At 58.2% G+C, this 14,093-nt stretch overlaps 2 protein-coding genes across 6 annotated transcripts in view; one reads left to right on the forward strand and one right to left on the reverse strand.

Annotated features, from left to right (window-relative positions):
- KATNAL2 (katanin catalytic subunit A1 like 2) overlaps nucleotides 1-14,093 on the forward strand; it is a 495,511-nt gene that overhangs the window by 266,628 nt on the left and 214,790 nt on the right. The gene's annotated exons all lie outside the window — the stretch shown is intronic.
- Nucleotides 5,014-6,729, reverse strand: LOC134760343 (elongin-A3-like). The gene is made up of 2 exons (XM_063717021.1): nucleotides 5,195-6,729; nucleotides 5,014-5,119 (listed from the first exon to the last, which is right to left on the reverse strand). The coding sequence occupies exons 1-2, from the start codon at nucleotides 6,727-6,729 to the stop codon at nucleotides 5,014-5,016; spliced, it is 1,641 nt and encodes a 546-aa protein (XP_063573091.1).

A 14,093-nucleotide genomic window follows, 5' to 3' on the forward strand; every position in this document is an offset into this window, starting at 1 on the left:
CCTGCATCCAGGCCGCTGAGGGGTCCCAGAGCTCTGCGAAGAGAAGGCTGGGCACCGTTTTCGGCCCGGCGGAATCAGCGCCGGCCGCCTGCAGCCTCTCTGACTGGCTTTCCTGGACAGGAGGCGATTTGTGAGCCGAAGCCCAGCGGGACGATTTGCGCCCCTTGCTGTGGCTCGCCACCGCTTCCCCCTGAGGTTGGCCCTGGCAGCCCGGACCCGGCAGAGGCCCGCCCTGAGCGGCGTGAGCGTGGCCTCTTCCGGGTTGCTTCCCGGGCACAGCGGGCTCAGGGCCCTCGGGCGTCGGGAGGGGAGCGGTGCGCGTTGGAGGGTCCCGACGGGGGCCGGAATCAGCTGGGGCCATTCTGGGGCGCTTTCTCTCGGCTCTGGGCTCGCGACTGGGAGACCTCGGGTGAGGTCTCTGTTGTCCCGGAGGTGTTCTGCGTGCTGTCCGTCCGTGCTGAGGGCTGTGAGATGGGCTCCTGGGGGCCGTCGCGTTTTCTGGGAAGCCCCAGGCCTTTTCCTGGTCCTGGAGAGCCTCCCCGAGGCGCTGTCGGGAAGCGCTGTCCTCAGCGTCCTGTGGGTCAGGCCCGGTGTTTCGGTCCACAAGCACCAGCTTCTTCCACCGGGCCGCTAAGTCTCTGGCAAAGTCGCCCACGTGCTGGTGCTTCCGCAGGCGCTTCACCGTCTTTCTGATTCCAGTCTCCGCCAGGATGTCTGCCGTCATGGGCAGGGCGGAGAGTTTCTGCAAATATTTCTCCAGCTTTTTGGGGTTCGTCTTCGTGGCCAGACGCACCTGCAGCTTCTGCACTGCGCGCAGCGTAGTGGAGCCTGCCGCCATCTCAGCAGAGCTGTGCAGGCGTCGCTGTCCTCGCGTTCGCGGCTCTGTCCTCGGGGCGGCGGGACACGAAGTCTGGGGTGGCCGGTCCTCGCTGCCCGGTCGCCAGGCAGCGACCTCGGGATGTGGAGTCACAGCCTGGCGCGAGCTCGGTCCTCGGAGCAGTGGGCCACTGGTTCCGGGGCGCTGGTCCTCGCGGACCGCAGGCCTCGGGGCGTGGAGTCCCCACAACCTGGAGCGAGCTGGGTCCTCGGAGCAGCGGGCCACTTGGTCTGGAACGCCGGTCCTTGCAGACAGCTGAGCAGGCCCGCTTCTGTCCCTCGGGATGTGGAGCCGCAGCCTGGAGTGACCTCTGCGCTGCGCCGTCCGAGGCGGAATGCAGCTGGGCTGCCAGAGCCCGGCCTTATATAGCCAGCCCCGGGCCCACCCAGGACTCAAGCCCTGACCCCCTTGGGCCTTGGGCAGCCCCGCCCCAATACGAATTCATTCCGTCAGCCCAACGCAGCCAATCGGGACGGTCCACGCCAGGTGGACTGCTGTGCCCGGCAGGTTCATTAGGTTAATTGCAGCCTGGACACACCCCACTGAGTTCTACCGTTGGCCCTCCTTGTTCCCAGCCCCCGCATCTGTGGATTCCCAAAGACACAGACAGAATCCCCTTGGGAGTAAAAGCGAAAATAACAACACCGCAAGACAAAATCGTAGGAAGGAGAACCAACAGAGGAGGACAACTCTTTACCTGGGATTGCCGTCGTGTGAGGGGACTTGGAAACATTCGTAGAAAAGTGGGATTAAGGGAGAAAAATGAAAAAGGTGTATTTTACTTCTCGACCCCGTCTCCATCAACTTCGAGACCCTTCTGGAAGCAGTGTCTCCTCCCCGCCGTCCAGCCCATCCCTAAAGCCCCCCAGGGTCCTGGGAATGTAACTGTTTCCATGCAATCTTTCTTCCGTTGTTAACTGAAGAAAACTGGGTGCCCTTTACAGGTTTTCTAAGACAAGGAAACGAAAAGAAGTCAGCAGGCGCCAAATCAGGACGGTAAGGTGGACGCCTCGTGATTTCCCATGGCAAGTCTTGCCCAGCTGCCCTCGTTGGAAGAAAGGCATGAGCAGGAACGTTGTCGTGGTGGAGAAGAACTCTCTGGTGGGGACCTTCTCCGCTCCAGCTTTGGCTAACTCTCTGAAAAGGCTCTGCCAGTGAGCAGATGTGATCAGGGTTTGGCCCTCCAGAAAGCCAACGAGGAGAATCCCTCTGGCATCCCCCCCCAAACGGTGGCCATGACCTCCGCTCTTGACTGCTCCTCTGTGGCTTCGGCTGGAGCACTGCCACCTCTTGCTAGCCACGGCTTCGTGCTTGGTCTTCAGGATCCTGCCGGGTAGAGCCAGGTTTCATCTCCTGCTGCCAATCTTGGAAGAAATGCTTCAGGATCTTGCTCCCACCGGTTGTTTAAAATCTCCTCGGAAAGGCTTGCTCTGGCCTGCAGCTGATATCGGCGCCACGGTTTGGGCAGCCGAGTTCCACTCTCACCTTTCAGTCCGAATGGGGAAAACACAACCATTTGAAGTATGAGGATTCGGGTGTTAAGCCTTTTCTGAGAATTACCCTCCGTGTTGTGTAGAGAAATAGGTAAATTTGCTGTGTTTCCAGACTTCCGGCTACCTCACGAAGAGGATCCTAGTGCAATACTGGCCATGCTTCCGGAGCTCCCAGAATGAGGATTGTTTTGTAAATAGGTGGGAAGAGAATTGAGCTGTCCTGGGTCAGTGTAGCAATGTTACAGCAGGATCCTTAGGTTGATGCTGAATTCTATTCTGGGGCAGGTTTATGTGTTGTGTGGGGGTTGTTTCCTTTCTGTCTTTTGGAGCGGGTGTGTCGCAGTGGGAGCAGGGATCTGCTGAGGTCTGTCTCGTTCTCCAGTAATGAATGAGTTTAATGGGTGCAGCCGCTGTTTTCAGTAGCACGCCAGTGGGGGCATCGATGAGCTATGAGGAGCTAGAGCTTGCTCGGATTGCTTCCTTGTGTTTGTGTTTTGAGTTGTGTTTGCTTGTTTCGTGCTTGTTCTCCATTTCGGCAGGGGAAACGATTTTCCAGGAAGGAAGGTTGTTGCCAGTGGAAAACAATTTGGTTCCGAGGGACTGGGGTTTCTGGCTGGGAGTGGGGAGGGGCTGCAGGGTGATCGGTGGCCACTCCACCTCCTCCAGAGAGAGCGTGTGGCTTCTCTGCCTTGGGGAGGATATTCTGCTCTCTTGTGAGTTTTGCAGGCCACCTGAGATTCTCTCTTGAATTGCTGTCAAGAAATAGGGACGGGCGTTGTCTCTGGCCCTTGCTGGGGAAGGTTTTCTGAGGTTTTGTTTTTCAATTTTGAGACGGAGTTTGGCTTCTGTTGTCCAGCCTGGAGCGCAGTGGTGGGATCTGGGCTCACCGCAAACCCCGCCTCCCGGGTTCAAGCGATTCTCCTGTCTCAGCCCCCTGAGTAGCTGGGATTACAGGCGCTCGCCAGCAAGCCCAACCGAGTTTCGTCTTTTTAGAAGAGACGGGATTTCCTCAGGTTGGTCAGGCTGGTCTGCAACTCCTGACCTCAGGTGGTCCGCCGGCCTCGACCTCCCAAAGCCACGGGAATACAGGCGCGAGTCACCGTGCCCGGACATGTCTGAGTTTTACGCGGTCGCTGACTGGATTATGTCCCCTTCCCCGGAACGGATGCTTTTCTGTCTTCCTTAAGGGTGGCATCTCTGTGGCACCCCGTTTCTGGCTCCTTCCGTGTTCTTCAGGCTTGAAGGCCTCCTTTGACGTGCACCGGCATCCACTCAGGTGCCTGCTTCCAGGAGCTTCCCAGCCCCCATGCTGCTGACAGCCCAGGGTACAGGACTTTGATCTCTTCTGCTGCCCTTGCTCGGTTTTGCCTTGCGGCTTATGTCTTTGTATTTCTCTCTCTACCCCTCACTGTCGGTAACGCCTAAGAACGAGGTTTACTTAATGGGGGGGGGGGGGTGGTGTGTGTGCGCGTGCGTGTTTGTGTGTGTGCGCGCGCGTGTGTGTGTGCGTTTGTGTGTGTGTCTTTGTTTGTGTGTATGTGTGTGTGTCGTATCTGGCACACGGACCTGTGACTACCAGCCCGCGTGAAGCCAACAAATGCCCTGAGTTAGAAGGCAAACGTTCACCAAAGCTTGCAGGAGCTGGTAGGAGGTGAAGTCAAGGTAGTTAACCCGGTCATCTCATGGGAATTAGAAACTCTGGTTGGCAGGTTTAGACTTCCTGATCGAGAACCTAAATAAGCTGATTAAGGTGTCGCCATTCTTTCACAGGGGTTCTGGGTGAAAAGACTGGGAATGACTCTAGTAAAAGTGTTTTGACTTAAGGAACGTACCAGTTGTTAGCATTTATGTATGAAAGCCAAGAGTTCCTTTCTTCAAACAAACAGCAGTTTTCTTTGAGGTGTGCTCTGGTTGTGTCATCCAGGCTGGAGTGCAGTGGAATGAGGAAGGGTCACCGCAACCTCCGCTTGCCCAGCTCAGGCGATCCTGCCACCTCAGCCCTTTAAGGAGCTGGGACCACAGGGGCCGTGCCACCACGCCGGGCTAATTTTGGTATCTTTTGTGGAGACGGGGCTTCTCCGTTTGGCCCAGCCTGGTCCCCACCTCCTGGGCTCAAGCGATCTGCTTTCCTCGGCCTCCCGGAGGAGGATGGCTCACGATTAGAGGATCATGCCCGGCCTTTTATCTAAAAGAAAACAACAACAGTAACAAGACATTTTGCGTAGTCGGAGTTATCAGTGTCAACTGATGGATTGAGAGTTTGTGTCTAAGAAGTCCCTGTGTGCTCCATGATTTCAGAAGAGAGAACAAACGGCAAAAGGGACTCTCACATCTCGTACCTGATTTATGATGGCAACTAGGGCGTTGTTTAAAAAACGGTCGGTGAACCACCAAAGCAGAGTTGATCCGAACGCGTTCATAATATCTTCTGAATTCTGAGGTGTCCTCCAAGCAGGGAGGCAGTGGCCGGGTGTGGGAGGCAAAAATCACAGGGCCAGCGCTTGACACCTGCAGAATTCAGAGGCTCAACTTTGCACCCAGCCAAGGGTCCTGGTGTCCATTGGAAGTTTCGTTCCCCAACCCGCGTTGACTTTGCATTGGTCCTCCTCCCCCCAGATTTTATGTGTCAGGCAAGTCCTGAGTTTATCGTCGGGAGAATCTTCTCTTGTAGTCTCGAACTGCCTTGGCCATCAGCGGGGCCACTTTCTTGGCAGCCTGTTTCCGGGTCTTGGCCGCGGGCGCCGCGTGCTCACTGCTGCTGCTCAGGCAGGGGTTGGCCCGCTTCTCAGGGAGCCCGTGAAGGACGTTGCTGCTGCTGCTGCTGCTGCTGCTGCTGCCGCCGCCGCCGCCGCCGCCGCCGCCGCCGTCCCCGAGGCCGGAGGCAGGCTGGCTGCTTCCTGCGGGCTGGGGGGCTGGCTTGATCTCCCCGTTTCCGGGGTCAGCGGCTCCTGCAGACTTCTCTTCCCTCCTGGAAGCATCATAAGGCGTCTTGGCCACAGAGTTGAAACAGATCATCTTTGTCTGTCGGCCGCTGGGTTTGTTTTCAAGTGCAGATCGGATTTTCGTGGTCACTACTCGCAGCCGCTGCTGTCGGGCGTCGCGAAGCCGCAGGTACAGCTCCCGCCAAGACTCGTGCTCCTGCGGCTTTTCTCCCTTGAAGTCCTGGAGACAATGAATCCTCCATAATTCATCTGTCTCTCGAGCGAGTGCGTGGTTGTCTTTCTCTGTGCGATACAGCTGATCAGGCGTCCACCCTTCCGGAACGGGTTCAAGAACCGAGTAGGCGACCCCTCCCACGTCGCCGAGGGCGTCCGGATTGTTTCTAAGCACCGGGAGGCACTGCTGGCGCAGCGTCAGCACCTGGAGCTGGCAGGCAGGCCTGGAGCCCGAGTACACCTGCAGCCTAGCATTCACTCTGCGTCCAGGGAAAGCGGCTTCCTCCTGGAACGTTGGCGCGGAGAGTGCTTCTGGCTCTGCCTGGGAGGTCATGGCCTCAAAAGCGGACAGCAGATCGTAGTTGGCCTGCATCCAGGCCGCTGAGGGGTCCCAGAGCTCTGCGAAGAGAAGGCTGGGCACCGTTTTCGGCCCGGCGGAATCAGCGCCGGCCGCCTGCAGCCTCTCTGACTGGCTTTCCTGGACAGGAGGCGATTTGTGAGCCGAAGCCCAGCGGGACGATTTGCGCCCCTTGCTGTGGCTCGCCACCGCTTCCCCCTGAGGTTGGCCCTGGCAGCCCGGACCCGGCAGAGGCCCGCCCTGAGCGGCGTGAGCGTGGCCTCTTCCGGGTTGCTTCCCGGGCACAGCGGGCTCAGGGCCCTCGGGCGTCGGGAGGGGAGCGGTGCGCGTTGGAGGGTCCCGACGGGGGCCGGAATCAGCTGGGGCCATTCTGGGGCGCTTTCTCTCGGCTCTGGGCTCGCGACTGGGAGACCTCGGGTGAGGTCTCTGTTGTCCCGGAGGTGTTCTGCGTGCTGTCCGTCCGTGCTGAGGGCTGTGAGATGGGCTCCTGGGGGCCGTCGCGTTTTCTGGGAAGCCCCAGGCCTTTTCCTGGTCCTGGAGAGCCTCCCCGAGGCGCTGTCGGGAAGCGCTGTCCTCAGCGTCCTGTGGGTCAGGCCCGGTGTTTCGGTCCACAAGCACCAGCTTCTTCCACCGGGCCGCTAAGTCTCTGGCAAAGTCGCCCACGTGCTGGTGCTTCCGCAGGCGCTTCACCGTCTTTCTGATTCCAGTCTCCGCCAGGATGTCTGCCGTCATGGGCAGGGCGGAGAGTTTCTGCAAATATTTCTCCAGCTTTTTGGGGTTCGTCTTCGTGGCCAGACGCACCTGCAGCTTCTGCACTGCGCGCAGCGTAGTGGAGCCTGCCGCCATCTCAGCAGAGCTGTGCAGGCGTCGCTGTCCTCGCGTTCGCGGCTCTGTCCTCGGGGCGGCGGGACACGAAGTCTGGGGTGGCCGGTCCTCGCTGCCCGGTCGCCAGGCAGCGACCTCGGGATGTGGAGTCACAGCCTGGAGCGAGCTCGGTCCTCGGAGCAGTGGGCCACTGGTTCCGGGGCGCTGGTCCTCGCGGACCGCAGGCCTCGGGGCGTGGAGTCCCCACAACCTGGAGCGAGCTGGGTCCTCGGAGCAGCGGGCCACTTGGTCTGGAACGCCGGTCCTTGCAGACAGCTGAGCAGGCCCGCTTCTGTCCCTCGGGATGTGGAGCCGCAGCCTGGAGTGACCTCTGCGCTGCGCCGTCCGAGGCGGAATGCAGCTGGGCTGCCAGAGCCCGGCCTTATATAGCCAGCCCCGGGCCCACCCAGGACTCAAGCCCTGACCCCCTTGGGCCTTGGGCAGCCCCGCCCCAATACGAATTCATTCCGTCAGCCCAACGCAGCCAATCGGGACGGTCCACGCCAGGTGGACTGCTGTGCCCGGCAGGTTCATTAGGTTAATTGCAGCCTGGACACACCCCACTGAGTTCTACCGTTGGCCCTCCTTGTTCCCAGCCCCCGCATCTGTGGATTCCCAAAGACACAGACAGAATCCCCTTGGGAGTAAAAGCGAAAATAACAACACCGCAAGACAAAATCGTAGGAAGGAGAACCAACAGAGGAGGACAACTCTTTACCTGGGATTGCCGTCGTGTGAGGGGACTTGGAAACATTCGTAGAAAAGTGGGATTAAGGGAGAAAAATGAAAAAGGTGTATTTTACTTCTCGACCCCGTCTCCATCAACTTCGAGACCCTTCTGGAAGCAGTGTCTCCTCCCCGCCGTCCAGCCCATCCCTAAAGCCCCCCAGGGTCCTGGGAATGTAACTGTTTCCATGCAATCTTTCTTCCGTTGTTAACTGAAGAAAACTGGGTGCCCTTTACAGGTTTTCTAAGACAAGGAAACGAAAAGAAGTCAGCAGGCGCCAAATCAGGACGGTAAGGTGGACGCCTCGTGATTTCCCATGGCAAGTCTTGCCCAGCTGCCCTCGTTGGAAGAAAGGCATGAGCAGGAACGTTGTCGTGGTGGAGAAGAACTCTCTGGTGGGGACCTTCTCCGCTCCAGCTTTGGCTAACTCTCTGAAAAGGCTCTGCCAGTGAGCAGATGTGATCAGGGTTTGGCCCTCCAGAAAGCCAACGAGGAGAATCCCTCTGGCATCCCCCCCCAAACGGTGGCCATGACCTCCGCTCTTGACTGCTCCTCTGTGGCTTCGGCTGGAGCACTGCCACCTCTTGCTAGCCACGGCTTCGTGCTTGGTCTTCAGGATCCTGCCGGGTAGAGCCAGGTTTCATCTCCTGCTGCCAATCTTGGAAGAAATGCTTCAGGATCTTGCTCCCACCGGTTGTTTAAAATCTCCTCGGAAAGGCTTGCTCTGGCCTGCAGCTGATATCGGCGCCACGGTTTGGGCAGCCGAGTTCCACTCTCACCTTTCAGTCCGAATGGGGAAAACACAACCATTTGAAGTATGAGGATTCGGGTGTTAAGCCTTTTCTGAGAATTACCCTCCGTGTTGTGTAGAGAAATAGGTAAATTTGCTGTGTTTCCAGACTTCCGGCTACCTCACGAAGAGGATCCTAGTGCAATACTGGCCATGCTTCCGGAGCTCCCAGAATGAGGATTGTTTTGTAAATAGGTGGGAAGAGAATTGAGCTGTCCTGGGTCAGTGTAGCAATGTTACAGCAGGATCCTTAGGTTGATGCTGAATTCTATTCTGGGGCAGGTTTATGTGTTGTGTGGGGGTTGTTTCCTTTCTGTCTTTTGGAGCGGGTGTGTCGCAGTGGGAGCAGGGATCTGCTGAGGTCTGTCTCGTTCTCCAGTAATGAATGAGTTTAATGGGTGCAGCCGCTGTTTTCAGTAGCACGCCAGTGGGGGCATCGATGAGCTATGAGGAGCTAGAGCTTGCTCGGATTGCTTCCTTGTGTTTGTGTTTTGAGTTGTGTTTGCTTGTTTCGTGCTTGTTCTCCATTTCGGCAGGGGAAACGATTTTCCAGGAAGGAAGGTTGTTGCCAGTGGAAAACAATTTGGTTCCGAGGGACTGGGGTTTCTGGCTGGGAGTGGGGAGGGGCTGCAGGGTGATCGGTGGCCACTCCACCTCCTCCAGAGAGAGCGTGTGGCTTCTCTGCCTTGGGGAGGATATTCTGCTCTCTTGTGAGTTTTGCAGGCCACCTGAGATTCTCTCTTGAATTGCTGTCAAGAAATAGGGACGGGCGTTGTCTCTGGCCCTTGCTGGGGAAGGTTTTCTGAGGTTTTGTTTTTCAATTTTGAGACGGAGTTTGGCTTCTGTTGTCCAGCCTGGAGCGCAGTGGTGGGATCTGGGCTCACCGCAAACCCCGCCTCCCGGGTTCAAGCGATTCTCCTGTCTCAGCCCCCTGAGTAGCTGGGATTACAGGCGCTCGCCAGCAAGCCCAACCGAGTTTCGTCTTTTTAGAAGAGACGGGATTTCCTCAGGTTGGTCAGGCTGGTCTGCAACTCCTGACCTCAGGTGGTCCGCCGGCCTCGACCTCCCAAAGCCACGGGAATACAGGCGCGAGTCACCGTGCCCGGACATGTCTGAGTTTTACGCGGTCGCTGACTGGATTATGTCCCCTTCCCCGGAACGGATGCTTTTCTGTCTTCCTTAAGGGTGGCATCTCTGTGGCACCCCGTTTCTGGCTCCTTCCGTGTTCTTCAGGCTTGAAGGCCTCCTTTGACGTGCACCGGCATCCACTCAGGTGCCTGCTTCCAGGAGCTTCCCAGCCCCCATGCTGCTGACAGCCCAGGGTACAGGACTTTGATCTCTTCTGCTGCCCTTGCTCGGTTTTGCCTTGCGGCTTATGTCTTTGTATTTCTCTCTCTACCCCTCACTGTCGGTAACGCCTAAGAACGAGGTTTACTTAATGGGGGGGGGGGGGGGTGGTGTGTGTGCGCGTGCGTGTTTGTGTGTGTGCGCGCGCGTGTGTGTGTGCGTTTGTGTGTGTGTCTTTGTTTGTGTGTATGTGTGTGTGTCGTATCTGGCACACGGACCTGTGACTACCAGCCCGCGTGAAGCCAACAAATGCCCTGAGTTAGAAGGCAAACGTTCACCAAAGCTTGCAGGAGCTGGTAGGAGGTGAAGTCAAGGTAGTTAACCCGGTCATCTCATGGGAATTAGAAACTCTGGTTGGCAGGTTTAGACTTCCTGATCGAGAACCTAAATAAGCTGATTAAGGTGTCGCCATTCTTTCACAGGGGTTCTGGGTGAAAAGACTGGGAATGACTCTAGTAAAAGTGTTTTGACTTAAGGAACGTACCAGTTGTTAGCATTTATGTATGAAAGCCAAGAGTTCCTTTCTTCAAACAAACAGCAGTTTTCTTTGAGGTGTGCTCTGGTTGTGTCATCCAGGCTGGAGTGCAGTGGAATGAGGAAGGGTCACCGCAACCTCCGCTTGCCCAGCTCAGGCGATCCTGCCACCTCAGCCCTTTAAGGAGCTGGGACCACAGGGGCCGTGCCACCACGCCGGGCTAATTTTGGTATCTTTTGTGGAGACGGGGCTTCTCCGTTTGGCCCAGCCTGGTCCCCACCTCCTGGGCTCAAGCGATCTGCTTTCCTCGGCCTCCCGGAGGAGGATGGCTCACGATTAGAGGATCATGCCCGGCCTTTTATCTAAAAGAAAACAACAACAGTAACAAGACATTTTGCGTAGTCGGAGTTATCAGTGTCAACTGATGGATTGAGAGTTTGTGTCTAAGAAGTCCCTGTGTGCTCCATGATTTCAGAAGAGAGAACAAACGGCAAAAGGGACTCTCACATCTCGTACCTGATTTATGATGGCAACTAGGGCGTTGTTTAAAAAACGGTCGGTGAACCACCAAAGCAGAGTTGATCCGAACGCGTTCATAATATCTTCTGAATTCTGAGGTGTCCTCCAAGCAGGGAGGCAGTGGCCGGGTGTGGGAGGCAAAAATCACAGGGCCAGCGCTTGACACCTGCAGAATTCAGAGGCTCAACTTTGCACCCAGCCAAGGGTCCTGGTGTCCATTGGAAGTTTCGTTCCCCAACCCGCGTTGACTTTGCATTGGTCCTCCTCCCCCCAGATTTTATGTGTCAGGCAAGTCCTGAGTTTATCGTCGGGAGAATCTTCTCTTGTAGTCTCGAACTGCCTTGGCCATCAGCGGGGCCACTTTCTTGGCAGCCTGTTTCCGGGTCTTGGCCGCGGGCGCCGCGTGCTCACTGCTGCTGCTCAGGCAGGGGTTGGCCCGCTTCTCAGGGAGCCCGTGAAGGACGTTGCTGCTGCTGCTGCTGCTGCTGCTGCTGCCGCCGCCGCCGCCGCCGCCGCCGCCGCCGTCCCCGAGGCCGGAGGCAGGCTGGCTGCTTCCTGCGGGCTGGGGGGCTGGCTTGATCTCCCCGTTTCCGGGGTCAGCGGCTCCTGCAGACTTCTCTTCCCTCCTGGAAGCATCATAAGGCGTCTTGGCCACAGAGTTGAAACAGATCATCTTTGTCTGTCGGCCGCTGGGTTTGTTTTCAAGTGCAGATCGGATTTTCGTGGTCACTACTCGCAGCCGCTGCTGTCGGGCGTCGCGAAGCCGCAGGTACAGCTCCCGCCAAGACTCGTGCTCCTGCGGCTTTTCTCCCTTGAAGTCCTGGAGACAATGAATCCTCCATAATTCATCTGTCTCTCGAGCGAGTGCGTGGTTGTCTTTCTCTGTGCGATACAGCTGATCAGGCGTCCACCCTTCCGGAACGGGTTCAAGAACCGAGTAGGCGACCCCTCCCACGTCGCCGAGGGCGTCCGGATTGTTTCTAAGCACCGGGAGGCACTGCTGGCGCAGCGTCAGCACCTGGAGCTGGCAGGCAGGCCTGGAGCCCGAGTACACCTGCAGCCTAGCATTCACTCTGCGTCCAGGGAAAGCGGCTTCCTCCTGGAACGTTGGCGCGGAGAGTGCTTCTGGCTCTGCCTGGGAGGTCATGGCCTCAAAAGCGGACAGCAGATCGTAGTTGGCCTGCATCCAGGCCGCTGAGGGGTCCCAGAGCTCTGCGAAGAGAAGGCTGGGCACCGTTTTCGGCCCGGCGGAATCAGCGCCGGCCGCCTGCAGCCTCTCTGACTGGCTTTCCTGGACAGGAGGCGATTTGTGAGCCGAAGCCCAGCGGGACGATTTGCGCCCCTTGCTGTGGCTCGCCACCGCTTCCCCCTGAGGTTGGCCCTGGCAGCCCGGACCCGGCAGAGGCCCGCCCTGAGCGGCGTGAGCGTGGCCTCTTCCGGGTTGCTTCCCGGGCACAGCGGGCTCAGGGCCCTCGGGCGTCGGGAGGGGAGCGGTGCGCGTTGGAGGGTCCCGACGGGGGCCGGAATCAGCTGGGGCCATTCTGGGGCGCTTTCTCTCGGCTCTGGGCTCGCGACTGGGAGACCTCGGGTGAGGTCTCTGTTGTCCCGGAGGTGTTCTGCGTGCTGTCCGTCCGTGCTGAGGGCTGTGAGATGGGCTCCTGGGGGCCGTCGCGTTTTCTGGGAAGCCCCAGGCCTTTTCCTGGTCCTGGAGAGCCTCCCCGAGGCGCTGTCGGGAAGCGCTGTCCTCAGCGTCCTGTGGGTCAGGCCCGGTGTTTCGGTCCACAAGCACCAGCTTCTTCCACCGGGCCGCTAAGTCTCTGGCAAAGTCGCCCACGTGCTGGTGCTTCCGCAGGCGCTTCACCGTCTTTCTGATTCCAGTCTCCGCCAGGATGTCTGCCGTCATGGGCAGGGCGGAGAGTTTCTGCAAATATTTCTCCAGCTTTTTTGGGTTCGTCTTCGTGGCCAGACGCACCTGCAGCTTCTGCACTGCGCGCAGCGTAGTGGAGCCTGCCGCCATCTCAGCAGAGCTGTGCAGGCGTCGCTGTCCTCGCGTTCGCGGCTCTGTCCTCGGGGCGGCGGGACACGAAGTCTGGGGTGGCCGGTCCTCGCTGCCCGGTCGCCAGGCAGCGACCTCGGGATGTGGAGTCACAGCCTGGAGCGAGCTGGGTCCTCGGAGCAGTGGGCCACTGGTTCCGGGGCGCTGGTCCTCGCGGACCGCAGGCCTCGGGGCGTGGAGTCCCCACAACCTGGAGCGAGCTGGGTCCTCGGAGCAGCGGGCCACTTGGTCTGGAACGCCGGTCCTTGCAGACAGCTGAGCAGGCCCGCTTCTGTCCCTCGGGATGTGGAGCCGCAGCCTGGAGTGACCTCTGCGCTGCGCCGTCCGAGGCGGAATGCAGCTGGGCTGCCAGAGCCCGGCCTTATATAGCCAGCCCCGGGCCCACCCAGGACTCAAGCCCTGACCCCCTTGGGCCTTGGGCAGCCCCGCCCCAATACGAATTCATTCCGTCAGCCCAACGCAGCCAATCGGGACGGTCCACGCCAGGTGGACTGCTGTGCCCGGCAGGTTCATTAGGTTAATTGCAGCCTGGACACACCCCACTGAGTTCTACCGTTGGCCCTCCTTGTTCCCAGCCCCCGCATCTGTGGATTCCCAAAGACACAGACAGAATCCCCTTGGGAGTAAAAGCGAAAATAACAACACCGCAAGACAAAATCGTAGGAAGGAGAACCAACAGAGGAGGACAACTCTTTACCTGGGATTGCCGTCGTGTGAGGGGACTTGGAAACATTCGTAGAAAAGTGGGATTAAGGGAGAAAAATGAAAAAGGTGTATTTTACTTCTCGACCCCGTCTCCATCAACTTCGAGACCCTTCTGGAAGCAGTGTCTCCTCCCCGCCGTCCAGCCCATCCCTAAAGCCCCCCAGGGTCCTGGGAATGTAACTGTTTCCATGCAATCTTTCTTCCGTTGTTAACTGAAGAAAACTGGGTGCCCTTTACAGGTTTTCTAAGACAAGGAAACGAAAAGAAGTCAGCAGGCGCCAAATCAGGACGGTAAGGTGGACGCCTCGTGATTTCCCATGGCAAGTCTTGCCCAGCTGCCCTCGTTGGAAGAAAGGCATGAGCAGGAACGTTGTCGTGGTGGAGAAGAACTCTCTGGTGGGGACCTTCTCCGCTCCAGCTTTGGCTAACTCTCTGAAAAGGCTCTGCCAGTGAGCAGATGTGATCAGGGTTTGGCCCTCCAGAAAGCCAACGAGGAGAATCCCTCTGGCATCCCCCCCCAAACGGTGGCCATGACCTCCGCTCTTGACTGCTCCTCTGTGGCTTCGGCTGGAGCACTGCCACCTCTTGCTAGCCACGGCTTCGTGCTTGGTCTTCAGGATCCTGCCGGGTAGAGCCAGGTTTCATCTCCTGCTGCCAATCTTGGAAGAAATGCTTCAGGATCTTGCTCCCACCGGTTGTTTAAAATCTCCTCGGAAAGGCTTGCTCT

This window comes from Pongo abelii, chromosome 17 (genome assembly GCF_028885655.2).
Source record: "Pongo abelii isolate AG06213 chromosome 17, NHGRI_mPonAbe1-v2.0_pri, whole genome shotgun sequence".
NCBI lineage: Eukaryota > Metazoa > Chordata > Mammalia > Primates > Hominidae > Pongo > Pongo abelii.

Excerpts from the sequence above, each read along its gene's own strand:
- LOC134760343 (XM_063717021.1), bottom strand. The coding sequence starts at position 6,729 with ATGGCGGCAGGCTCCACTACGCTGCGCGCAGTGCAGAAGCTGCAGGTG. Across the intron at positions 5,120-5,194 it reads GGCGGCGGCAGCAGCAGCAG|GCACGCGGCGCCCGCGGCCA; the intron begins CAGCAGCAGCAG and ends CAGCAGCAGTGA.